This window comes from Sardina pilchardus, chromosome 20 (assembly GCF_963854185.1).
Source record: "Sardina pilchardus chromosome 20, fSarPil1.1, whole genome shotgun sequence".
Classification (NCBI taxonomy): Eukaryota; Metazoa; Chordata; class Actinopteri; order Clupeiformes; family Clupeidae; genus Sardina; species Sardina pilchardus.
The window spans coordinates 13,913,868-13,940,968 of NC_085013.1; the positions used below are offsets into that span (position 1 = coordinate 13,913,868).

The window sequence follows — 27,101 nt, forward strand, 5'->3', positions numbered from 1 at the left end:
CGAGTGGAAAATGTGTAAGTAGATCTCGACTGTCTCTCACAACGCGAACACACACACTCGGTGCTCAACCGATACCTCTGTTGGCGCACGTCAGTTTCCACTGTCCAGGCATTGAATTGCACTTTAATTTCGGGACGCAAGCCAAAGGCTGCTGGAGCACCCTTGTGTGTGTTATGTATAGGTGACCGTGAACTCCTTGTTTAGTGTTGTTTAACATCTTAAATGGCCTGGGAAGAGAGAAAAAACCCCAACTTAATCTTCGCTGAAATTTTAGCAGGTACCAGCATATTCCCTGTCAGTTTTTCCAGAATGTTTTGTGCTGGCAGAACCTCATTGTTAAAAAAATTGGCTTCAGACCACTGTCTTTGTTTATATCCGCCATATTGGATTTTCTACCACTTCTTCAAACCTGTTGGATGTTTTGACTGTATTGCCACCGCAAGGCCCTAAAGGAGTCCCCACCGTCTTGACAATACTTTTGAAGATACAAAGAATAGTTGGTCCCCTTTCATTGCCGCTGGACGTATTGTACTGTATTATCATTTGATGCTCTGCCTCAAAGTCCGCCGTATCACCTGGCCCAAAAGCACGTGCACTTGATACCCTTGTAGCGTAAGTGGCTTGTGATGGAGCGCTGGTACCAAGCCACTCGGGCACCGGAGCGCCAGTCAAAGCCCCCTCGGCATGCTGGGAATCTGCGGCGTGCCAGCGGTGGCCGGAGCGACCCCGAAAAAGCTAAGAGAGTCTTAGCGCTGGTGAGAAGTTTCTCCTCCGTGACAGCCGCCCGCGTCGGCAGGCCATCAAGTCAGGGGGCCTCGGCCTCGTCTTCCAGCACATTCCAACAGCACCACCACCGCCACCACCAGCACCCTGCCAGCGCCGTGCGACTCCTTGCCTGTCAACAAATACCTCCCGTCAGCCGCCCATTGTCTTGGCGGGGGCCCCTCACACCTTGAGGCGTCTGGTTGGGGCTCAGGTTACCTGCGCTGTCTCTCTCCGTGACAGGACTGGATGACGGGATGGTGGAGGCAACCGGGGTGGGTGTGTGTGGGGGGGGGGGGGGGGGGGGGTGAATGGTAGATGTTGGGTGGTGGGGTTGGTGGGTTGGGTGGCAGTGAAGGGGATTGAGCTGTGATTTCATAATGACGCTTTTAATTTGCACCCTCCTCGGTGGCGGAGGCTGGGAGCCTTTGAGCCGGTCTGAGTGTCTGTGCCATACGAGCCCGGCCGTGGCACGCTGCCCGGAGAGCGAAAGTGCCAATTGTCTTTGAAGTTGTTGAGCTGGTGGCGGCGGTGTGATGTGAGCTCTTTATCTCGGTCTCCCTCTCCTTGTCTCACATTCTCATGCTCTCTCTCTCTCCTCCCTCTCTCTCTCCCTCCCTCTCTCTCTCCCTCTCTCTGTCTCTTGATTTCCCTCTCTCCTCTTATCGTGGTGTTTGTGTTTCTCTTTCCATCATTCTGTCTCTGCCTCTCTGTTTTTCTTTCTCTCTCCCTCCCTCTCTCTCTCCCTCTCTCTCTTGTTTTCCTGTCTCAGGTGTTCTCGGCTCCAGCTCCAGCCGCTGGCCTACCTGTGGCGCCGGGACCAGGAGTCGCTGCTCTCCGAGATGATATCGTGTGGCGTCCACGCCCTCCTGATCAAAGTGGCCGCCGTCGGTGGGTGAGCGGGCTGCGGCAGAGCAGTCAACCCTTGCCACCGCAACACCCCCCCCTCGCGCCATTGGCAGTTCACCAGTCACACACACACACACACACACACACTCACACACACACATACACACACACACACACACATATACACATACACATACACATACACATACACATACACATACACATACACATACACATACACATACACATACACATACACATACACATACACATACACATACATAGACTCTCGCATACACATACACATATACACACCTCTCACATACACATACACATACACATATACACACACACACATACACAGGGTTGTGGTCGGTCAGTGGGGACAGGAGGGAGGAATAGGGTTTGTGTGTGTGTGTGTGTGTGTGTGTGTGTGTGGGGGGGGGGGGTGTTGCTCAGCTGCCTCAGTGTAACCAGAGACAGATAGAGTGCACAAAAAGCAAAATACCGCAGACTAAATCATCAAACACGGGGCTGGCGGAGATGGTTGGTTGAGGCTTGGGCTGGAGGGCCAAAAGCTCGGTCGAGCGTTGAGCAGTGTGCAAAAGATAAGAGCCGAGGCCTGCAGCCGCAGAAAGATCTGGACTGATTGCCGATCGGCGCTAATGAAAAGAAAAGAAGAAGGCGTCCGTAATTACCCCACCGTCGTCACAACAGCGTGCAGGGGAGGGAGGGGGGGGGGGGTCGTGGGCACGGCTTGTTCGTCAGGGTCCCTGGCATACCTCGACAGCCATGGGCCGCGACGCGACGATTAAAATCTAGTATATCTCGTTTAAGCTCTTAAAGAGCTGTGCGGCCGCCGAAAGGTTAGTGTCTTGTCACCTGGCTGGTGCTGTCGGGCCCCGCGCCGTGGCCTCGGGCGAGATGCAGATCAGGTTGCTGCACGGGGACGGAGAGAGAAAAGGGCGGGGGGGAGGAGAGGAAAAGAAAACCTGTCTTTCTCTCTGAGTTTTCCATACGCGGATTGTTACTTGTGTCTACTTGACACTGACACTGGAAGTGATAAATGATCATTATGCTGCAAATGGTTCTTTTTATCCTCCAACCACTTGTGGCAATAAATCACTCCATTTAGCTGCTGTTTACGCACACTTAAGTACTTGCTGTCAGACTCAATCGTAATCAGTTATTAAGGGTTTCAGGCAGACACTTGATCTGTGCCATTCAGTGGCATATCTACTTGTATACGATATTATTATGCCCAATCTAGAATAATACTTACCTATTAAAATATTAGTCAATGTCCACGTGCCGATCAAACTGTTTTAGTCGCCAATAGCTTTAGTCACAAATAGCACAAAACTGCTCACTGAAACTCTATCAAGTTTCTGATGTCTTTTATAGAAGAAGAAGACTTTATGAAGCACAAATGTGAGCTTTAGGTTTTGAATATCCTTTCATTCATGTAATTTGCATTTTACAGAAAGTCTTTGGTTCAGAACAGGACAAAGTAATTTCACTGACGCATCTTTTCATGTTTTTATTGCCCCTTTTTTCGTGTTTTTTTTTTTTTTTTGGCGCCTCGGAAACAAAAAGCTCCTTTGTATGCCTCCCAAGGAATGCACATTAGCCTCCAAGCCCCGGGGCAGTTCGAGACGCTCTCCCAAACACCGCCCTGAGCCTCTCGCACTTGTCACCGAGACAGGCTCTCACCTCGCCACCCCCAGGGCCTCACCGCAGTGCCCTGCCGACGGCACCGCGGCCTCACCTTACCAACACCCCGCCCCCACCCCCACCCCCACCTCCACCTCCGCCAAAACACCCGCTCCCTCTCAAAAGAGCACATTCTCCGCGTGTCACAGGCTTATAATTAGAAAGGAAAACGACCTGGGGCCTGTTGTGTTTTTCAGACCTCCGCCACCACCACCACCACCTCCTCCTCCTCCCCTCCTCGCCACCTCCTCCTCTTACCTGGCTACAGGTAGAGCTCTCAGATCTTATCGCCGCTGACTCCTCACCTGTCCCCGGGGCGGCTGTAATTAGACATGAGAGAGGGAGAGAGAGAGAGAAAGAGAGAGGGAGAGAAAGAGAGAGAGAGAGAGAGAGAGAGAGAGAGAATGCTGAGGAGTCTGCAAGTGCCGCCAGCCCATTAGCCACCAGCAGAATAATTGCAGCTTTCATTAGAGCAGGTTTAAGCGGAGAAGTGTGTGTGTGTGTAGAGGTGGGTGTGTGTAGAGGGATTGGGTATAGGTATTGGGTGACGTGCAGGCGGGACAGGAGCATTGGGGCTGGGGATGGGGATGGAGGTGGGTGGGTGGGTGGGGTAAGGGGATGGAGGTGAGTGGGAGGGTCGCCCAGGTAGACCTCAGACGGAGATAAAGACACCTCGCCCGCCCCCCTCCGGGTCGCGACCACTTTGAAAACGACAAATTCTCCCCCGTCTTTGTTGTTCTTTTTTATTTGATGTGCCTAAGCCCTGCTAGAACAGGTGGTTGGACTGCCAGGGGCTGGCTGCGGGGTGGTAGTTTTTCTTTTGGTGAGGCGGGGGCGAGTTCATTGCCAGTTTACTCGATCAAGGAAGACAAAGAGAACAGCAGTACTGTAATCATTCTTGGGGAAAAAAAAATACCTGGCCTCCCAAGATGGACTCGGTTTCGTTGCAGCTTTGTCTGCTCTTTTATCGATGTCCGAGAACGTCCTTGTTGTTTTCCAACATGGGCTCTCTTCCCCGGTAATTGGCTGTTTAGACGGGCGCACATTAAACATTCACACAATTAGTAAGCTGATTGATTTGCGTAGGTGAGGACGCCCGCCCTTGCTGCAGTCACTGGTCGCTAATTGGTCTCCCGCTCCTAATTGCTACGATGAGGCTGAAAGGTTTCGCTGACGAGACTTGACCATTATGAGTCTCTGAGATTTTCCACTGAATACTGAAAATGTTCTGTAGAATTAATTATTTCAAGGAGTTATAACCATAACTCTGACTGCAACGCACACCCCATTTGCCAGTACTGGACAAATGCTATTTCAAGACATCAAATACATAAATGTCTGACATGCTTGTTAAAGCTGTGGCTTTCTAAAGGTTTAATTGGCTTAATTGTATTCAAGTGTGGTAAGAATAGCAGATTGGTAGTGTTATTGTTAGCAGCGGAGCAGATTTTCCCATGATACCTCAGTAATAAGGGAAGTGGCCAGCTGCTCCAGAGGAAGTCCGACTTTCATTGCTTTTTCAATGGCAGTAGCCAAATGAGTCCTGGGAGCAGTATCGTAATTTGCTGTTGACATTTGTGGCACCACCTGCAATAAAACATTGTGATGGATACAGCCAGAGTAACTTTAGCCCAGTGCCCATAAATGACAGACTATGCTCTTGGGCTGGCGAGGTTAACCTTGAACATCTCCAGAACAAAACAAAGCAAGGCTTTAGTCCGATGTTCACACAACGAGGACTGTGTTTTTGTCATATTAGTAATTGCGATAACGCACCACCACTTATTTTTCTCATCTTGTGAGAATACAGATATCATGGCTGCACAGCGAGGCTTATGCACTGCTTTAATGCAGTCAAATGCTACTCTTACATCAGGAGATGAAATTTTATATAAGATAATATAAGCAGCTTTACTGTTGTGGTAATGACATGGTTGTAATATTAGATGTTTTGTGTCCCTGTTTCGTTTAAGCGAAAGGATAAAGTCTGTGTAAGACAGCATGATAAGCATCAGACGAGGTTATAATTGCCCTCGTTTTTCCCTTTAATTTGTCGGATAAAAAGATTACCACCTTGATGTGTGAGAATTGCATTTGCCTTACCCTATTATTCTATGCACAGACACAGAATTTCAGATAAGGGCTTGAACAAATTTCACACATACTCTAATCTTATCATCTGCTCTTTCCTCTCTCTCTCTGTCTCTCTTTCTCTCTCTCTCTCTCATTCTTCGTCTCTCTCTCAGATAGGAAAAGATAGCGTGCGGTTATTGTTTTTCGTAAGGTCTTTGAGAGCATTGTTCAAAAGGATGAACTAGCTCACGTCATTTCATGCATTCAGAAGCTAAAATGTTACACATCATGAATCCGATTTTCTTCCCCCCTTCTCCTGAAAGCAGGGATTAAACTAGGCTGTCAATCCACACGGGCCCATCACGAGACAATCTCAGGGCGGCCGGTATTTCCAAACACCAACGCATTATCTACCATCTCACAGCTTTTTAATTTGCTTCTCCAGCCAGCATCGGAGAACCAAAGAGTGTTCATTTCAATTAGGGAGGCAACAAACTCTCTTGATCTGGGGTAGTCTGTGGATGTTGTGTTCATGGGAGTTGGTGATTATAAGGAGCTGCTGTGATTAGGCTGATTCGATTGCACAAGCAGCAGTGCTTGTGAGTTTCATCAAAGGCATGAAGAACGCAACTGGGATATCTTTTAAGTACAATGATGTGAGAAAGTTACCTGAAGGGTTTAAGGTTGTGATGTTAAGCAGCTCTCATAAATTAATGTTTTGGTTGTTTATATATTAAGTTTATATGGTTGTCTGTATCTGTTGTTGTGTGTGTGTTTGTGTTTGTGTTTGTGCGTGGGGCACAATTTCATCTTGTCGCTGTTCCCATTTAGGCCTGTGATTGGCACACATTTGTTTGTGACCTTCAATCTCTAGTTTCTTAGATTATCTCTTCAGTTATCGCAAACTTTCCAGGAGAAAGTACTTTATTCCCCCACTGCCCTCTAATTTGAGGCTGTTGAGCAAAGTAATGAAGTGAGCAGGGAGACCTTAAAATCCATTTCCCCTTGCTTTGCCTGATAGCCTCGCTTTGAAAGTTCACTGCCTTTAATTGCTCTTTTATTGGATAATACTGGACAGAATCCTTTTAAAGGGGAGCCATTCCTTCTGCTTTGGCCAGAGCGCCGTCTGAGCAGAGTGCTCAGGAGTGGTCTTCAGAGGCAGACAAACGGCGACTTCTGGTGGGATTATTTGGGTTTAATGTGGCATAATGAGCCGGCGTAATGAGAGTGAGGTCAGCCACTAAAGCAGGTGGAGGGGACGCCAGAGACGTGAAGGTCCCGGAACAGAGTGCCGTGTGTCAGTTAAGCAGCGCTAAATGGCTTTAAATGGCTGCCCACCGTGGACCAAACACGGCGACTCTGTTGCTCGCCTTGGCTTTGTGTCTGCCATTGCTCAGTACCTACAGTACTACCTACAGACATGCTCTAGACAGAAATCATTGAGTGTTATTATTTACTGTGTTGTGGTTGCCTCTGGTCTGACTGGTTTTTGATGATTGTTGTAAGACTTCTCAATTACCAGTTAGTGCTTTGTGAAGAGTGTCATACTCCTGAATTAACCGCAGAGCTCTAATAAATCATAATGTTCAGTCATGCCGTGAATGTTCTGTAGCATATTTATCTTGATAATAGACACAAACACGTGCAGGAAGCACCCTATCTGATCAGTATCTGATGTCAATCACGTTGACACTTGAAATGAGTTAGCAAGATCAAGTAAGGCGGATATTGCTAGAGACTAGAGTTTCTGTTTAGTCACCACACTCAGACTGTCTTTGTTCTAGTTACACTGCCTGAGGAAACCCGCGGCCAGCCACATCAGATATTTGTTTGTGTTTGCCGTCTGTTGACTGTGGTGTGACTCCCTCAGGTGAAGAGAAGGGCATCGAGGAGCCAGGCTCAGGTTAACACGCTTTAATTAACCATTGGGGTGGCCTGCTGGATTTCCTGTGTCTCCTTACTCCCCGTAAATACCAAGTCCTGTATCATATTTTATTCACGAGTGGGGAAAGTTAATGAACATGTTAAGGAAAAAGGGGGGGGAGGGGGGGGGGGGGAAAAGGCGACATCCTCACAAGCAATTTGAAGCCAATCATTAAAATTTGTTAAAAGGCATGACTAATTAAAAAGGGATATTTAAATTGGATTGAATTTTAATGCTCTCCCCCACCCACCCCACCTCTTTCACTCTCTCTCCCCTCTCTCTCTCTCTTTCTTTCTTTCTTTCTTTCCCTCCCTCTCTCTCTTCCTTATTACCTTTTTTGTGCGTGGGGTTAAGATGAGAAGATGTCGAGATTAGATATTCTCACACTAATTAAGAGCACCGTTCCCCTGGGTGGCAGACGCGGGCCCTCCTCGGCCTCTTCTCTCTCTCCCCTCCGCTTGCCCTCGCGCTCCCCCGCCAGCTCCCTCTCCACCCCCCACCCCCCCACCCCCACCCCCTCCCTCCTCCCCCCCGCCATCCTGCAGGAGCTCGTGGCCTGGCTCCACTTGAAACGTGGGGTTTTTGAAGCCCCCCTCCTTCCCCAGGGTCTGCGGTTAAGCCCTTGACCTTTGAGGTTTTCGCAGGAGAAAGGGAACGAGTATGAGAGGGAAAAAAAGAGACCGGGAGAGTCTGCATTACCGTGTTCTCGATAACTTTTTTTGCGGTGGACTTTGACAATGTAGTGCCACAGTAGCAACGCCGTTGAACGCACACCGAACCTGTCCAATACGGTCTCCTCTACGTTACTGTCCAGACCTGCCGGCAGAAGGTTTTTGGGCTTAATTTCATTTCCCCGGCAAAAAAACCTGGTTTAGGTGTAGCCGGCTGTTGCCATGAGAATCGGCGCGACTCCGCAGAAACACGCCGCGGCAGCACGCCTCACGTCATCGCGTCTGCCATGCCACGTCTTGCCGGGAAGCCCTGACTTTGGTCCTGCTGCGGTTTGGAGGGGCATAAGTAGCCAGCGTCTCCTGTTTGTTTACCAGGGGAGGACATGGAACTGTTTACCGGGAAGTGGAGTGGGAACGGTGCGGCTCGGCTCGGCGCAGCACAGTGGCGGCGGCGGCGGCGGCGGATCAGAACCAGGTGGGCGTCTGCCTCACGCAGGGGGGGGGGGGACCGGCCGTCTGGCAGGGCGGCGGTGGTGAGCGCTCGCACGTGGGGGCTCGACCAGCGTCACGTTTTTTTTTCGGTTTTGTTTTGTTTTGTTTGGAGCGACGCGAGGCTGGTGACGGGCCCTGAGAAAAGGCACACGGAGGTGCAGGCGCCGGCAGCGCAGGGGTCGGGGGAGACACGTCTGGGGAGATTACAGTCAAGGACACCGCCGACCCACGTGTGTGCAGGACACATCAGCACTCCTGGGCAACTCCTCTCCCCTTTTTCCTTTCTTCCTTTCTTTTTTCCTCCTCCATTGCTCTCCCTCACTTTCCTTACACCCCCCCCTCTTCTCTCACTATCTATATCTCCCTCTCTCGTCATTCTCTTTGTGTGTCTCTCTCTCTCTCTCTCTCTCTCTCTTTCCCTCTGTCTCCTGTGTGCGGAGCACATCTGTGGGGCCTGAGTCACTTCCCTGTGCCGTTTAAGGGGGGAAAGACAAATAAACAGGATCTCTCCCAGTTTACGTTCACAAAGGAACCAGGCAGGGGCTCGCTTTTCAGCGCGACTGAAAACTGTTAACCTTACCCGGAGAGATTTGTGTACACAATTTGCAAAGTCAAATAAATAAGGTCCCGGGCCAAGTTCTTTGTGTGTGCTGTGTTGTGCCGTCTCTGTGTGTGTGGGAGACGGGCCTGCCTCTTGCTGTCATCATGAATCACTGCACTGTGTCTCTGATGGGGCCCTTCTCCTCTGGTGTGTGTGTGTGGTGTGTGTGTGTGATGTGTGTGTCGTGTGTGTGTGTTGTGTCTGTGTGGGTGTGTGTGTGTGTGTGTGTTTGTGTGTGTGTGTCTGGCAGGCCTGGACCCTGAGAAGCATTTAGGGAAGTCTTTGGCGGAGATGGAACCTCATCTGAAACAGGTCAGAGCATTTCTCTCCCTGCGCCTATCTCTCTCTCTCTCTCTCTCTCACATACACACACACTCTCTCTTTCTTTCTCTCTGCCCCACACACTCTCTCTCTCTCTCTCTGCCACTACCACCTCCTCGCCTCACCCCACATGAACCCACCGGTTGGGCTCCGGTCCAAACCCACGCCAGCTCCCCCCAGGCCCCTGGGCCCGAGACCGTAAAATTTATATGGGATCGGCCGCATTAACAAGTGGCCCACGGTTTCATTCAGAGCCCTTTTTTTGGGCCGACGTTCTTTAATGACGGAAAGGAAATGGACGAAAAGTGGAGTCCCTTTCATGAAACGGCTGTTAAACATTGATGAATTCCTTCCCTTCTGGCAGCTCTCGCGCAAGTATGGAGTGCACATTTGCGGGGAAGGGGGCGAATACGAGACCTTCACAACCGATTGCCCTCTCTTCAAGAAAAAGATTGTCATGTAAGTTATCATAAAGCGCACTATCTCCCATCCAAAAAGCCTCATTGCACCGTTGGTGCCAACAGGCTGTATCTCATTAATTTAGTTGGTACCTGGACTAGAAGCCTAAAGGGCCATTACACACTGCAGCTTAAGTAGTTTAATGTATATAGTAACAGTTCAGACTGTTCTGGGGTATAATTTAGGGTGTATTTCTCGGTTTTGTTTTCTGTTTTGAACTGTTTTTTAATCTCAAATGTGCAGTGATGCCATGGAGACGGTGATCCACTCGGCAGACGCCTTTGCACCGGTCGGCTACCTGCGCTTCACTCAGATGCACACGGAGGACAAGGGCCAGGTCTGCTCCGCTCCCCTCTCATCTGGACACACCACTGTCCTCCTCTCTCCTCTCTCCTGCTCTCCACTCCTCCCTCTCCTCTCCTCTCTCCTCTCTTCATCACTTTCACTTTACGCCTCTCCTCTCTTCTCCTCTCCTTTCTCTGCCTTTCGTTGGCCTCTCTTCTCTCTCCTCCTCCTCTTCTCCTATCCTCTCATGGCCTCCCCCTGTTTCCCCACCTCCCCTCTCCTCTCATCTGTTCTCTATCCCCCTTGTTCTCCTCTCTCCTTCTCCTTCCCCTCTGTGCTTCTCCTCCTCCTCTCCTCCCAGGATGAGATGAGCCGTTCACTCAGGCCTGGGAAAAAGCTGTTCTGCTTTCACATGACGGCGCGCCGCGCCGTAAACCACTCACTGAAGTGGAATGATGTGTATTTTATTTATTGACAGTTTCATGCGCTTGTTTTGATTGTTCGATTTTGCAGAACGGGGAGAAAATTGCCATGTGTTTGTTTTATTTTTGATTGGAGCGATGGACACGGCTTTTCCTCGTGAAATTGGAACTCGGTCATTATATCATTATGCGCGGAGTGGAGCGCAATGAAAACAGCAGAGCTGGAGAGTGGAGCGGACGTGCCGCCGGCTGCGTGAGAAGTTTGTTGAACATCTCTGCTGCTCTGACATGGAGGAGAGGAGAGAGGGAGAGAGGGAGAGAGGGAGAGGGGGAGAGAGAGAGAGAGAGAGAGAGAGGGAGAGAGAGGGAGATGGGTTGGAGGCACTCTGGAGAATAGCGTCTCCACAGGGGCATTTCCCCCCTCTCCCACATCCTCCTCTTTCTCTCTCTCCATCTCTCTCTCAGTCTCTCTCTCCTCCTCTGTCGTTCCCTCGCTCCCTTGCCCATCTCCCCTCGCCGCGCTCGGCCTACTTTGACGTCTGCAATATTCACTCCCGCCCCAAACTAGGCCCGGGCCTAATAAACATGTCGGCTCAGATTAAAGTGCCCCCGCATGCAGGTAGGTGGAGGGGGTGGAGGGGGTGGAGGGGGTGGAGGGGTGGGTGGGGAGTGTTGGGCGGTCAGGAAGAGCGCAGTGGCTACGCCCAGATAGCTGTCACCAGGGAGAGGCATAGAGGAGAGATGGAGCGAGGGAGGAGAGATAGAGAGAGAGAGAGGGAGGGAGGAAGAGATAGAGAAAGGTTATTCTGGCCCCAGAGTCTGCAGTACCCGTGTGTGATTGGCCCCAGTGAAAGTGCTTGGAGTTGGACTCAGTGTGTTTGCCTGACTGACTGTCTGTAGTTGTTTTCCTGTTTGTTTTTTTTCCCCTTTAGTAAAGTGTGTTTATACGTGTGGCAACTCAGTGATCTCGGTGTGTTTGCTTATGTGGTTAAGTATGTGTGTGTGTGTGTGCGTCTGTGTGTGTGTGTGGATGTGTGAGAGAGCGTGTGTGTTTTATAAGTTTTTAGATGACCACAGTTTGTGCCAGTTTCATCTTGGATCATGATTACTGTGTCCCTGCACCACTTAGCTTCCCCTCTCTAAAAGGAAACCCACCAGGCCCATCCGCAGCCGAGCACGCCGCCGCCGCCGCCATGGCAATCCACTGCTCTGAGATCAGCACTTAAAAGCATCAAACGCTCCCTCATCTAGGCACTCCACTGCTCCGAGACCAGCGCTTTCAAGCATCAAAGAGCCCCACCACGTCTAATTCCTCTTCCCGCTCGGCAGCTTGGCTCTCATCAGCCGCGCTGTGTGCAGCATCTGTGTCCGGCGAGCCAGACTCGCAGAACCCCAAGCCAAATAAACACAAACCAACACAGCCCCTGTATTTGGCAGCATTCCTGAGGAGAGAGCTGGCTGAAAGGAGAGATGTTAATTAGAGCGAGGGAGATGGAGAGGAGATGGAGTGGAGGAGAGGAGAGGAGATGGAGAGGAAGAGAGGATGAGGGGATGAAGAGGGGATGGGGGGAATGAAATGAGATGCAGAAGCTGCGCGCGGTAGATCTGATGCGAGACCGGCGGGAGCGGAGAGTCTGTTCTGGGTCACAGCCAGGCAGGGTCAGCCGCTGGGATGAGGGCGTGTGTGTGTGAGTGTGTGTGTGAGTGTGAGTGTGAGTGTGTGTGTGTGTGTGTGTGTGTGTGTGTGTGTGTGTGTGTGTGTGTGTGTGTGTGTGTGTGTGTGTGTGTGTGTGTGTGTGTGTGTGTGTGTGTGTTTCGCTCTTTGGGGGGGTGGTGGTGTTGTTGGTTTGTTTGGGAGTAGGAGGGGGGGTTGGGTGGTGGTGTTGGAGGGGCGGAGTTGTTGGGGGCTAGTTATTGGCGAGAGGGAAAAAAAGCATAGCCTGAGTAAGCCTCAGCTCTCGTGTCCTCCAGCCACCCAGCCCTACAGCCATGCTCTCCTCTCCTCTCTCTCTCCCCACAAACACAAACCCCACCAGCCAGCCACCCATCCTGCTCCCCCTCCCCTCCCCTTCCCTCCCTTCCCCTCACACCCCCCTCCAGGTCAGCAGGGAAGAGTAGGGAGATTCCAGGGCCCTGTCCAGGGGAGAGCCTCCCCTCACCCAGCCGTCCAAAGCGCTCTCCGTCAGGCTGACGAATCCAGCCTGACACCCCGCTCTGGATGAACCAGCAGCAGGGGAGTAGGGGGTTGGTGGGCGGGGGAGTGTGCGTGCGCCTATGTGTGTGTGTGTGTGTGTGTGTGTGAGTGTGTGTGTATTGGGGGTGGGGGGGGTGGCATCATTTGCCCTGAGTTAATTCTGCGGGAGTCCCTCTACTGCGTGGGGGCTGGGGCTGGAGTATAATTAATTTGATTATCACATGGGCAAATGCAGCTGACAGCAGGAGATTTAAGAGAAAGAAAAAAAAAAGCCTGAAACGGAAATGCTTTTTCAGACATTGAATGCTTTTAGTGCCCTTTTCTGTCAGGTAATACTGCGTGTAAATATACACGACCATTTTTGTTTGCGGTATTTTATCTTATTTATAAAAACGTAGGGCAAATCCTAAATAAACAAGACTGATGAAACACTGGGCTCTCGTGTGAAACACTCGACACGTCAAGAGACAGTCTGGCTGGATGAGTGACGGATGGAACGATTGCATTTACTGTATCAAGCAACAACAAAAAAAAGAAAGAGAAAAAAAGCATGCCCCCTCTCGCTGTAATTCATGAATATGTTAGCACTGCTTTTTCATATTCATTCCTCCTCCCAGTCATGTTTTGGCCCGGGCACGTCAGGGAAGACTGACATGGCATGCATATTGGAAAACTAATTATGCTCAGTTTTGTTTTCACTCGCATGTATCGCTTCTTTTTTTTTTGCCCCCCCACCCCCACCCCCCCTTCTCCCTGTATCTTTCTTGGCTGATTTATTCCCGTTTGGGCTTGATTTCAGGGCCCCACAGAGAGTCCTCTGCCCCTCGGTACTTGTCCTTGCCAAAGCGCCATTGACAAGATGACTGAGGAGGCGGAATATGCTGATAAAACCCAAGCCATCCAGGAAGAATTTACATCAAACAGCGACCTTAGTTGTCAGCAGGGTCACGGTGAGATGTGTGTGTCGTGTGTGATCATGTGTGTAGATGTGTGTGTGTCTGTGTGTTGGAGTGTGCTGGTATCTGGGTATGATATTGTATGCCATCATCTCTTTTACATGATTTGTCTTTTATTGATGACGGCTATTAGAATTAATGACACCAGCTGATATCGGGGTAATTAAGGAATTCAATTCTCTTAATTAATCACGATTGAGGTCACAAATTGAAAATCTCCCATGAATTTCCATTAGGCTTTGAATCTTATTCCTATTCCCTCTAATCAACTGCAGTCAATTGAATTTGCTCCCCCATGACACCCACCCCACCCCACCCCACCCCCTCAGTCTCTGCCACCCTGGCACACAAAGACCGGCGCCATGCGCTGCTCTGACTCTCTGTGTCGCCATTGTGTTTCTCTCTCTTTCTCTTTCTCTCTCTCTCTTTCTCTTTCTCTCTCTCTGTCTCTTTCTCTCTCTCTCTGTCTCTCTCTCTCTCTCCAGAGCCCACGCTCTCCTGCTCTCCCCGCAGTGTGGCAGGCTACCAGTGGTTGAGTGGCATCTCTGGTGCGCGCGGCGGAGAAGAGGAGGAGGAGTGCAGCAGAATCCAAGCCCAGACCAAGCAGGCTTTCACCAGGCTGCAAGGTACAGAAGCAGCCGTTCAGAACTCACACTCAACCCAACCCAACAACCCCCCAAACAAAAAACAAAAAATGAAATAAAAAAGCAAAAAAGGCATCGGGCATTTAGGTAGCCTGTGAGTATGGCGAAAAGGGACATTGTCTGTGTTTGCTCCTGTGCGACTCAGTCCGGCCCTGGCTCCGTAGTCCACGTCATCTCAGGCTTGCGTCTCTGGTCACCAGATCAGAAGACGATGCTGCTGGACGTCTTGCTTTCAGCAGGTGGAGGTGACCAGGATAAAACAGAGCAGCAGGAAGGGACGAGGTAAACAGGAGAGAGGAGGGAGGACATTCAGTAAATGAAGCAAAGTTGCCAGTCTGGTCCACTCATATTCACACACACACACACACACACACACACACACACACACACACACACACACACATCAACAGCCTTTGTTCCTTTGTTCTCATAGACATTTTCATTTCTCCTTGGTGTGCTGGCAAAACGCACTTGAAGAGGTGGGACAGGGAGCAAGAGGATAGATGCTCTTTATTCAACCCCAGCCTTTTCAAGCGTGGAGGCGAAAGGCAGGCCTATCTGACACCCTGCAAGCACACACACACACACACACACACACACACACACACATACATACATACATACACTCTGCCCTGTCCATCACAAAAGAGGGCCTGGGACAGGAATGAAACTGAGTCTTCAAAACACATGCATGCCTTCTTTCTTCCTCTCTCTCTGTCTCTCTCTCTTACTCTCTTTCTCTCCCTCTCTCTTTATCTATCGTTTTTCTGTCTCTTTTGAATACTGTGTGCTTTGCCTTTTTTTGCCTGCAGAAACTTTTTTTTTTAAGTGGCGTCTTTAACAGAGCATCTCTTTCTCTCCCTCTCTCCCTCCCTCTCTCTCTTTCCCTCTCTCTCTTTTTGCTTAAGAAGTTGGAGCGAAAGATGAAAAGCATATTTAATGTTTATCGTCTCCGCCGCAACAGCCTTCGCGGCTCTGAGACAATATTAAACAAGTTAATATTTCATGAACAGCCTCTTTGTATGAGCCCGACTGTGTGAAGTGCGCTGAAACGCTGTTTCTGCTCCACTGTAGAGGAGAGCAAGGGAGGGGGGAAAAAAAACAACAAACTTGATGCGGTATGAAAATATTATGGGCAGACGGGCCTTGCCTGAAGACCTGTGCTTTCACACAGCTATGATATGATATGCCACGGAGCAGGTCGCAAAGCATCAGTCGTTCCAGAAATCGTTATCTCGCGCAAAGTTATCGTCAGCCGAGCACAAATGGGCCTTTTGAGGAAAAGAGGGTGTCTGTATGTGTAAATATTAATACTCACAAAGAGAGGAGGCTGCGAGAGACATAACCTGAGGTCATACTCACTCTGTGTGTGTGTGTGTGTGTGTGTGTGTGTGTGTGTGTGTGTGTGTGTGTGTGTGTGTGTGTGTGTGTTTGTTCTAGACGAGCTGCAGAGGGGAGGCTGGAAGATGAAGGATATTGTCCTCGTGCACCTCTACGTCAGAGACATGGCCGACTTCAAGGAGCTGAACGGCGTCTACGTGTCTCACTTCGGCTCCAATCCTCCGGCCAGGTACGGCTCCGTGCGTGTTGACACGCTGACCGCAGCAGTGGGCAGCGCCCACCCCTCTGCGCCAACTCTGCTGACACTTACAACCAGCCCAGCAATTCTACCCAGCAGCAGACATGCCCATAACCACTCTTAAAACAGTTATGTCATTCCTGGGGTAATGCAATCACCGATATTTATACCCATCTACCCCTACTATGTACAGTGTATATATTACAGCAAAACCTTAATGTATATATTATACAGTAACTCACCCTGATGTAGACCATGTGGCTGTTCTGCTCCTCTGTAATGTGAAGTCATGTTGGCCATGCTAGTGCGTCAGGCTCAACCCCGCTGCTCCCCCCCCTGTCTCTGCTCCTGCCAGGGTGTGTGTGGAGGCCCCTCTGCCCGCGGGACTCCTCCTGCAGATGGACTGCCTCCTCCACGCCTGGGCTCAGCCTCCCGCCGAGGGCTGCTTCCAGTCCAGGGAGGCCATGCACGTCCAGAGCCTGTCCCACTGGGCCCCCGCCAACATCGGGCCTTACAGCCAGGCCGTCAGGGTAAGGCTCCGGCTTCTCTCTCTCTCTCTTTCCCTCTCTCTCTCTCTCTTTCTCTCTCTCTCTCTCTCCCTCTCCCTCCCTCCCTATGGGGAGAGATTGCAGTGGGCATGAAAAAGATGACACCCAATGGGTAGGTGGAAAAAAGGACACCCAGTTTTATAGGTTGACCGCTTTTGTTTGTTCCTGTGTTTGTTTGTCACAATTAAGATATTATGGTTTCCATCATTTGCCACATCTGTGAAACAAAGTACAAAACTTATATTAGCATAGACTGAAGTTGCACACTAACCTAAGACCGGATAATGAGACACAAAGCTGGAGATTTTATTCCAACCTCAGCTGCACAGCTGTCACTGGTGCTCTCTCTCTCTCTTTCTGTGTGTGTGTGTTTGTGTGTGCCTGTGGCGATCACTAAAATCTGGTGCTCTTTTGATGTAACTGCAGAGGCGGCATTTCTGTTTTTTTTAAAAGCGCACCGCTAATGTGACTCCAAAGGAAGGCTTGAGCGGTGCGAGCGCGGTTGCACGGCTGGCTGAGGCTCTTGTTTACCTGCGCGCTAACGGATTACACTTGTCAGGTTTATTGTCAACAGTGTAGCCAGCTCATCTCCTCTCCTCTCCTCTCCTCTCCGCCAGCCTCTCCGCCAGGCCTCGTCCACACTCCTCTTTTCTCGTGTGTGTGTGTGTGTGTGTGTGAACGGCACGCATGGGTGACCAGGTAGACCTCCAGGTTGGTCAACAGCATCGATTGACCCAAACCACGCGAACAATTTGCAATGGAGAAACCTTGTGCAAATGTGAGGCCCGGACCTCACACCTATGCCCCCAAACATGCATGACATATTTGAAATGGGAAACTCGTGGAACGTGTACACTCGGTCCAATTATGGCGCGGCTGTGATCCAGCCTTGGCAGAGGAGCCTGAATATTTGTGCGTGTTTTGTCTGTGAAAAACAGAATTGTTTGGCCTCTAGTGAGTGATTTCAAGCTCCATCGTCTCACACCATAAATATGAGCCTTGTGCTGCGGTAAATCTGTGACCGGGAATAGACAATGAAGTACATAAACACATACGCACACACGCACACACACACACACACACACACACACACACACACACACACACACACACACACACATCCCCCTCCCTGGTGCAGATCTGTCCGCCATCCCATCTCCGACTCATCAAACTGTAGCATGTGTATTAACAGTACCCTAATTCCAGAGATGGCTCCACATATTGATACAATTAGCCCCATGCTGTGCTCATGCAGACGTGTGTGGTCCAACACACACACATACACACAGACACACACACACACACACACACACACACACACACACACACACACACACACTCTCTCGATTCATCCTTAATGAGTATGTGAAGGGGATGTAGCCGCTGTATAGTGGAGACAGGCCTCCCTGGAACCAAACCTCACCGAGGGAGTCGCTCTCCGAAAAAGCCCTCACGCCCTCCTCCTCCTCCTCTCCCCTGGTGAAATAATTAGTGATTAATTGTGAAATCCCATTAACAGCCCAGAGGAAGAACCCGAGCTCGAAAGGCCCCGTTTCGGGTGGTATCTCAATTAAGTCTCTGACACAGTTGTCAATCGTGTACGTTATGCTGCTATTGTTTGGCCTTTTGAATGACTTCAATTCATGAATTTTATCATGTGACATTTATTAACCTGCATTAACATTTAACATGTGTACGATAACGTGTAATATCGGCTGATATCTGACCGACTGTGTCAGAGGACCCAATGTTGTCGTGTCTAGCGTCAGGCATTGCCCTGCATCCGCTGGCTGGCTGCGTTGAGCCTGTGGAGGAGGGCAGGGGAGTTGAGGAAGTGGTTTGAATAGCCACTGGCTGGATATGTTTCCCCAAACACCCTTTAGACTAATTGCTGTGGGGCGGCTGATGTTGTTTGGCTCCATGACAGACTCAGATCCAGTGTGATTTACGGAATTAGTTAACCTTTATAGCGTTCGCTGATTATCGCTGTAGGCTTTCAATATGTTTTGCGATCGTTTAGGGGAAATCAAGCATGAGGCACGGAAAAGATAATTCAATTTCTGTTTTGTTTATTCCTGTTTTTTGCTATCGGGTTTCCCCTTGATTAGTTTCTGGTTTGGGGTCATGTTTTGCATAATATCCCTGATACAGTAAACGGGACGCTTTTTTTTTTAATAGTGGTTATTGCCTTGTCTGGATTTAGCAGAGAGAGCAGACTGGACATGCTCCGTCATTTGGGGATATGGGTGATAATGTGCAGATTAAGCCTTAAAGGGTATTTGCTACAGTTCACGGGGAGTGAGTCTTGATAGTACGGTTTAAGGCTTTAGCTATGACATAAAAAAGATTGTGTTGAGTCGAGTTACTCTGAGGGACCTGTTCTCCCATTAAGACAAAGCCTTCATTTTCTTCAACAATATGACATTGCGTTGAATAGCATTGGTATGTCATCAGGCACGGCGGAGAGAAAATGACGGAAAAGTCCCCTGCTTTTTCAATCTATTCTCATAACAGACGATTAAGCTTGCGTGTTGGCAGATGGCATGAATTGACCCTCCATTAGCCAGAGTCGTAGTTAACAGTGTGGGGTCCAAATTGCTTATTGCCTCACACCTTTGTGATTTAATGCCAGCCATTCCTGAGGTTCCCTGCCAATGAGCAGGAGAGGAATTCAAATGATTCTATAATTACATAATTCCAAGACAGAAAATCACCTTTTGTGTGGAGGCCCCATCGGCGCCAGGATTGTACAGCATCTCCCCTCTCAGATTAAGACAAATACAATACCCCGAGGACGTTTGTTCCCAAATTCTATTTACAGATTAAATTCTGGGGGAGGGCTGTTGGAAAGGCACACCAGCGGCGGTCCTAGGTTAGGGAATAGACCCTCTCGCTCTTTGTCCGTTGGGAGCGGCAGTCTGTTTTGTGGAAATCCTCGTGTGGGCACAGAATTGGATTTGCATTGGATTTTGCGAATTGCCAAAATGGTGCTACTGAGCAGTTGGGGAAGTGGATGTGACATTGACAATTATTGTCAAAGGAAGCGGTGGCCTGCTTTGGTGAGGGGGGCCAAGAAATTTAAATAATCTTTTGAGGGGGGGGGGGGGGGGGGGGCGGGATAAGACATTGAAACAAAGAGCCAGGCTTGGCCTGACCTCTTTGTTAGTGAGCTCAGGAATGATGTTCACCCATTTCTTTATGCTCACGTGTTGTTCAGGTTCTGTCTTGTTTGAGCTGCATTAGCCTGTTTGTCTGATGATTCTACATACTGTAGCACTGTAATCTGAGTGGGACTCTGTATCCCATGCGAGGCATCACAGGGGAATTTAAACACTGAGGGTTAAGCCGTGTTAAAAAAAAATGTGTTTCGATAAATTGCTTTTGATTAATAGCACATCAGTTTTTGTCAGAAAAAGGAAGATATTAGACCAAATTTGGCAATTAAAATGAGCAGAGCTTGTATTTGGAGATGTATTATTCGTCTCCAGTCAGAACGCATCACTGGGCTGAGGAGTGATGATTCTGCCTTATCCCTCCCCACCCTTCAAAAACAAACAAACCATCGACGGAAGCCTCATCCACCTCAATTACGCACGGAAAGGTAATTAGCTGAAAAGCAAGACTTGTGAAGGCTCACAGGGGCCACAGGTCTTATTCAAGGATGCATGAGTGTGTGTTGAGGGGGTTTGGAGGATGGGTTATGCCAAGTGTACAGATTAATTAGGACGTTTAACTTCCATTTTTAATACAACGGGAATTAATCCCATAAAAACTGAGCGATCTCCGAGGAGGATCGTCGACGGCCCTTGACGCTCGCGCCTCCTCGCCATAATCTATTAAAACCTGCCTTTTATCTCACCTCACACCCCCCCCATCCTCCACCCCCATCATATTTTATGGATTTTTTCATAAACACGGCGCATACTTCATAAATGTCTCAATTTTCTAGTCTATTAACATTACTTCAAACGCAGTTGATAAAAGAGGAGAGCATGCGTGAAATAATGCGCCAATAACAGTCGCGGCGCTGCAGGCTAAAAACAGTGGGAAGGCTCGCCACTCATCCCCTCCCAAACAATAGCTGTGCCGCGCCGTCGCTATCAGCGCTAATAAAGGCAGCTAAATGATCACGCGCGCTCTACTCATCCTGGAGACAAAATCCTGGAAGAGTCCGATCGAAGAAAAAGGAGGGTTCTTTTTGCACTACCCCGCCTAGAATGCTTCACGACTGGAGCGATTTTTGGTTTTGGTGTTAATGAAAACCTTGTTATTTTGACTCGTTGACATATTTTGCTTGTTGCACTTCTGATTGCCACCCATCCTATTGCCTCCTGTTGAAAATGACAGTGTTATATCCCAAAGGCACAAAAGCAAGAATGCCCCTGCTTAGGTCTTACTCATCGACTGGCATGTCAGGTCGGAACACATGCTGTGAGTGGAGATTCGCGTCACGCTGGCCTTACTCATGCACAGACTGAGCTGCTCTCCCAAGTTTCCCGGGGTCAACCGGGTGCACGTGAAGCCAGCACACACACACCTGATGGCTCTTTGCAGTTGGTCTCATTCAGCACTCCAGCGAAGCCCAGCAGATGGGCAGAGACACCCCCCCCCCCCCCCCCCTCTCCCTCCGAGGGATAACGGAACACAACACACACCTGTTTACCCACATCGCCCTCCACCTCGCTGGACCCTCCGTCTCTATCGCCCGGGTCAGAGGCGGGGGGGGTTGGTCAGGGCGGTGACTCACCCGCCACCCGGCCGTGTGTTTGATGCCGGGTGACATTGGCTGGCGCGGTGACTCGGCTGCGTGGCAGGGGGGCGTGTGTGGGTGGCGGGTTAGCAGATAGCGGACGTTGGCGTGGTGAGAGCGTGTGGAGGTGATGTGGAGGGAGGTGGTGGAGGAGGTGGATGAGGTGGGGGTCCTCTGGTGACAGACTCAGAGCCTCCTCCTCAGAGTCCACACTCCTCCAGCTCTCTGGCACTCAGCCCCTGCCTGCCTGAGTCGCCATCTGAAGCACAGGCAGCAGCAGCACAGGCAGGAGCCCTCTGCTCTCATCCAGGGTCTCCCAGGACAGCACAGAAGGACCAATTACACCAGGGCACCAACGCTGCCTCCCACATGCAAGCATGGGGGTATAATAACACAATCCCCCCTCCCTTCTTTCTCCCTCATTTTGTCAATTTCTCTTTCTTTCTCTCTCTCTCTCTCTCTCTCTCTCTCTCTCTCTCTCTCTCGTTCTCTCTCTCCCTCCCTCTCGGTCTCCCCCCCTCCCTCTCTCTCTTCTTGTATCTCCCAGTGTCTCTGTGTTCCGCTGGCTTGCGAGAGCACCCACTCCCAATGTGCGCAGATGGATATGCGCTCTGACACATACGGGCGGTTGCCGTAGCAGCAGCCGGCTTCCTCCATGTCGGAGACAGCAAAGGGCGAGAGGCAGTGAAGGGCGGGGCGCCAGGGTGAGGGAACAAGGGCACCCCAAAGCCCACGCGCAAGGGCACCGTACCCCCCCCCCCACCCCCCCTCCCTCATCCTTCCGCCTTGGTCTTCCAAGCATGGAGTGCACAAGAGCAAGGTGAAGCAGGGTGGGGGGTAATTATTTCTCCACCCACCCCCACTCCTCATGCCTCTCCAGCCAAGCTCTTCCTCCCCACACACACACACACACACACGCACACACACGCACACACACGCACACACAGCGCTGGACTCCCCGCTGTGACCCTGCCGAGGCTGACCCGTGGTGGCAGCAGTCATTTTCTCGAATCATAGCCCGCGTGAGGCGGATTATGTGGCTGCCACGCGACATCGTTAGGGCTGGTAGTAGCTTGTACCGGCCGAGGACACGGGAAGGACTGGATCTGTCAGAGCGCATCGGCGTCCCGCGCGCCTCGCCAACCCGCCCCGACCGCCCAACCCGCGCCAACGCCACCGCCACCGCCGTGTGCCCCTGCGCCCGCCGCCCTCTCAGCTCCTCGGCTGCCTTCATTAACGGGCGCGGGCCCTGACAACTGATCCTAATTGCCTCTGAACAGCTCTTCATGTATTATTGGTGCCTGACTGCCTAGCTTCATGTCAACAAGCCACAGGAAGGCAGAGAGGGATCACCCCCACATCCCACATCCCACACACACACACACACACACACACACACACACACACACACACACACACACACACACACACACACACACAGTGGCACGCGTGTCCATTCACACGTCACAAATACACATGAGACACTTCTCACACCCCAAACACCACACCACATCCCACACGCCCGACCACATTCACTCACACCACAGACCATCTGCACACCCCAAACTGTGTGTGTGTGTGTGTGTGTGTGTGTGTGTGCCTGTGTGTGTCAGCATAGTATTCATCACACACCTCAATGCTGAACCCTTACATAGGGGAGATTGGTGTGTGTTTAGTAGGGTTTTTTCTGCCTTGGTGAATTTCTTCTTCTGACAGTTTGACATTATTGCTGTGGCTTCATTCACTCTTTTTTTTTTTACCGGAAAGAAATTAATAACGGTGTCGTCTTCGGAGTAGCCTTTCAAAACACAGCTAGCCTTTTTTTTGCGTCGCAGGTGGAACACAACATAATCAAATGAAAGCGAACGCAAACACGCGCTCGTCGGAATCTGACAGATTTATTCGTGGGCCGCAGATTCTTGGCGTTTGCGGAAGTGGAGGGCGCGTGCCATCAAAGTGTGTGTGTGGAGGTAGACAGCACGTATCAACCTGATCTCTCCAAAGTGCCAGTGTTCCCATGTCACCCTTCACCACCATATTCGCAGCAGCTTCTCAGCCTTTGCCACACACCGGTGACAGATACTCAGACTTTATGAATGTACAGCACAAATATGTAATTTTACGCTGACAGCCATCAGAGGCTATTCAGAGATACATTCAAAACAAAAAGGGATCAATTCCGCTTTTGGACACGGCATAAATAGACTGAATCATGAATGTTGGAATGATTAGAGAGCGCAGTCGGCCAGTGCTGTCCAGTGTGATCACCGTCAGAGAGATGGGGGGGGGGGGATGGATGACCATTCTATTACTATGGAAACTAGCCGTGCTATTTGTAGGTGGCTGTGGTCTTGTGCCCGCGGGTGCTGAAGGTGGCGTTGGGGGCACGCGGCTCTGCCCAGCACAGAGCAACATGACACAATACAACACAACAGAACAAAGCTCCTCGCCACACTGGCCAGACCAGCGGACAGCAACACGGCACAACGCAGCGCCGCCAAACATGACACAATACTGACCGTCGAGTCCACATGTCACGATACTGCCCCGCACAACACACACACAAGTATACAATACATTGCAACAAAACAACAACTCCACACGACATGCCAGATAACGCAAGAGTGCATGGTACAACAAGACATTACACAGCACTGACGACACAGTATGTGTGTGTGTGTGTGTGTGTGGTTTAGTACTACGCTTCATTGCTTAGTTGGAAACGACACGACACTGGGAAGGCAAAGAAGAGCCTCGGTGCAGATGAGCTAATAGCACACGGCCGTGAAACTCAGCGTTGAGGGAGAGAGAGAGAGAGAGAGAGAGAGAGAGAGCAGGAGAGGAGAGGAGAGGGGGAGGCTCACACTAGGGTGTAGTGATGGACAAACAGAGAGGTGGGGAGTCAGGCCGTGTGCTCGCTAACTAGGCTCTCTCTCTCCCACGTCAAGTGTGAAGACAGGTGGAGTGTGTGTAGCACTGCCCTTTAAGGGGACGCGCCGGGGACTCTCCAAATATTGTCCGGTCGGAAAGGGAGGCCTCGCGACGAAGCGCCGACTCTAAGTGTACTTTTCAGCCCTTTTACACTCACCATATTCCCACAACTCTGTTCTATTGAGCCTGACGTTAAGTGCTTCTGGTGAAACATGATTATTGGGTCTTCATGCAATGGTGGCCGAGCATTGCAGTTTTGTCTTAATTTATTAAGGAGATGTTAGTTTTTAATAGCAGTAAAAACTGATGGCTCAATGATATTAACATTTATGTCCCATTTACTTTTGGGCACTCACGCGGTCATTAATTTCTCATCGAGGGCTGCGTTTGAGCAGTAACTTTTAACCTGGGTCATTCATTTTTCATTAGCCATTGTCATTTTAGCACATTCTACAGATATAAAAGTGTTTCGGATGAATAATACACCGTGTCCTGTTTTAAGCCAGTCTGTGGTCCGGACGACACACCAACGTGTTCAGTGTTACATCCATTTATTATTCATACGGATGTATTTGTAAGTGTGTGTGTCAGCTAGTATGAATGTCAGCACTGACGCATTCTGTGCACCAGAATTAAATTAATTTTAGCCTTTCAAATATGACTTTGAAAAGACTTTTGAAAGGCGGAAGTTTCATAATTGATAGTACAAATTTAAAAGATGAGCTAAAAAAAATTCCAAATGGCAAAAAAATTAAATTCGAGGCATTTTATTCAATAGAACTCTATCATTTAAAATAAATAGTATTTATATTGAAAATAAGATGACAATTTCAAAAATGTCTTTCACTTTTTCACATCAATAAATAAATATGTTTTCCTCTTTTTGATGTGATCTGTGTACGAGAAGCACATAAAAACTGCAAAGATTAAACTCGGATAACCTTCAGCAGAGTTGCTGACAGTAACATTGCAATTTTTTTTGACCAAGACAGCTTTCCTATTGTCAAAGAAAATACACTCTCTGGCTTTTTGGCTTGTTGTATGTTTTAAGAAAATAGAAGCCCTGTAAGAGAGCAGTGTCTGTGTCTGTGCCTGTGTGTGGAGTAATGGCCATCTCCCTCTCGCTTTTTACCATGCAGTCATACTGCCATCTTTTGAAAGGAAACGGAACTGCCAGCGAGTTCAAGGAGACTTTTTTCCTCCTCTGTTTTGCTTTTTCTTCCCCATCCTCTTCCTCCTGTTTTCCTCCCCTCTTTTTATTTATAGATGTGTTGTGCAGGTTGTCCGCTGGCTTTAAGCAGCGCGGGCCACGTAACCTTGGCGTGTCCAAGTGGCCGGACCCGATCTGCTAAATGATTGCTCCAGTGGCCGATGCAGGGGGACCGGCCCGTCTCCGGCCGCCTCTTCCCCCAATGTGACAGGCTGATGTGCCACTGGAGGTCAGGTGGAAGACAAAGTGTGCGCGGCTCACTCTGCCCCCCCCTCACACACACACACACACACATACACACTCAGAGCAGCCGAAAAGAGCCCAGGCTCACACATTGTTTTTTTTGTTTTTCTTTCCTTTCTCACCATGTACCAAGTTCACAACCAAAACAGAGGCTCAGGTAGTCTTACTGTTAGATTCTGACAGTGTGGCGATTTAAAAAAAAAAAAGTAATGGCGATGTGGACAGAGAGGGCAGCGGCAAAAGAGAGAGAGAGAGAGAGAGAGAGAGAGAGAGAGAGGGAAAGAAGGAGGAGAGGTGGTCACAGCTGGAGCTGGAGGAAGGGAGGGACGGAGGGAAGAGAGGAGGGCTGTGGCTTCAGCATCATTCAATCAGACAACATGCCCCTCAGCTGAAACGGCGAAACCCTCCCCTACTCTCTCGAATTAGGCAGATTAGCGGGAAAGCGCATAATGCGGGATGATGGAATTTGTCATCATTTGCGTTGTCCTGGAAAGATCCGGTTTGATCGAGCGATGCGTCGAGGAGCCTGTCATGTCCCACGGGCAGGTCATAGAGGAAGCTTGGCAGAAATGATTTTTGCGATATGTGCATCAGTCGTAAAAGCCTCACAACCAATTTGTCAAAAAATCTGAGGTCGAGACAGCTGATGGCGACGGGGCATTTGTGCCCTAACGCAAAGGGAAACTGTACCCCCCTCGCCCTTTCTGCACAGGGCACCACAGCTCTCGTCATTTTGTCACCTCACTAGTAAAGCCCTTTAACATTTAGAGGCATTTTCTCTCCAGGGTGTAATTTATAAAATGTAAAGGTTAAAAGTTTCACAGTAATAAAAAAAAACAATTCAGTCATCCAATTGAATGAATATTATGAAACTTTTTACACAAAAGTATAATAATTTAAGCGTTAATATCTTTTGTGTGAAAGATGAATATTTCCTTGGTGGCGAGTAAGCTGGTGTGAGGTCTCTGAAAAGCCCCTCTCCGCTCCTGACCTTGTTTACACTGGCCAACGAGCAATAGAGGAGAGCAATCAGCATAAAGTTGACACAGAGCGGACGTGACAGTGTTACTTATCCACACCGATGTGGGCAGGCCGAGGTCAGACAGGCAGGGATGCCGGATCCACACCGCCGCGTGTGGAGGGACAGTGGAGGAGAGGAGAGGAGAGGAGGGGTGGGTGAGGGCGGAGGAGGGGGGGAGGGAGACAAGCATCGTCTGCCCCTATCCAGCGTCATCCACACACACACTATCCCGGCTGTCGTCACAGTGTTAAATGCTGTTGTTGGTGTGTGTGTGTGGGATCATACATTGGTTTTGTCGTTGCTTTTTGTGCACGTGTGTGTGTGTGTGTGTGTTTGTTTGGGGATGTGCTTGTGCCGAGGCTGGGAGGATGTTGCAGCGGGGTCCCCGGCGCTGGCCTTCCTTTGTGCATCTTGTACGGCTATTTATGTCGCCGTTCCCATAACGCTGATGTT

General features: G+C 49.9%; 1 protein-coding gene across 1 annotated transcript in view; it reads left to right on the forward strand.

Annotated features, from left to right (window-relative positions):
* The window catches only part of dph6 (diphthamine biosynthesis 6), a 59,256-nt gene that overhangs the window by 15,565 nt on the left and 16,590 nt on the right, over positions 1–27,101 (forward strand). Inside the window, exons 4-12 of the mRNA XM_062523337.1 lie at positions 1–14; positions 1,535–1,653; positions 9,336–9,397; positions 9,771–9,865; positions 10,109–10,202; positions 13,566–13,716; positions 14,208–14,348; positions 15,807–15,936; positions 16,301–16,475. The exon at positions 1–14 is cut by the window's left edge and continues 60 nt beyond it. Of these exons, the coding sequence (XP_062379321.1) occupies positions 1–14; positions 1,535–1,653; positions 9,336–9,397; positions 9,771–9,865; positions 10,109–10,202; positions 13,566–13,716; positions 14,208–14,348; positions 15,807–15,936; positions 16,301–16,475 (981 nt within the window). The remainder of the gene's footprint in view (positions 15–1,534; positions 1,654–9,335; positions 9,398–9,770; positions 9,866–10,108; positions 10,203–13,565; positions 13,717–14,207; positions 14,349–15,806; positions 15,937–16,300; positions 16,476–27,101) is intronic.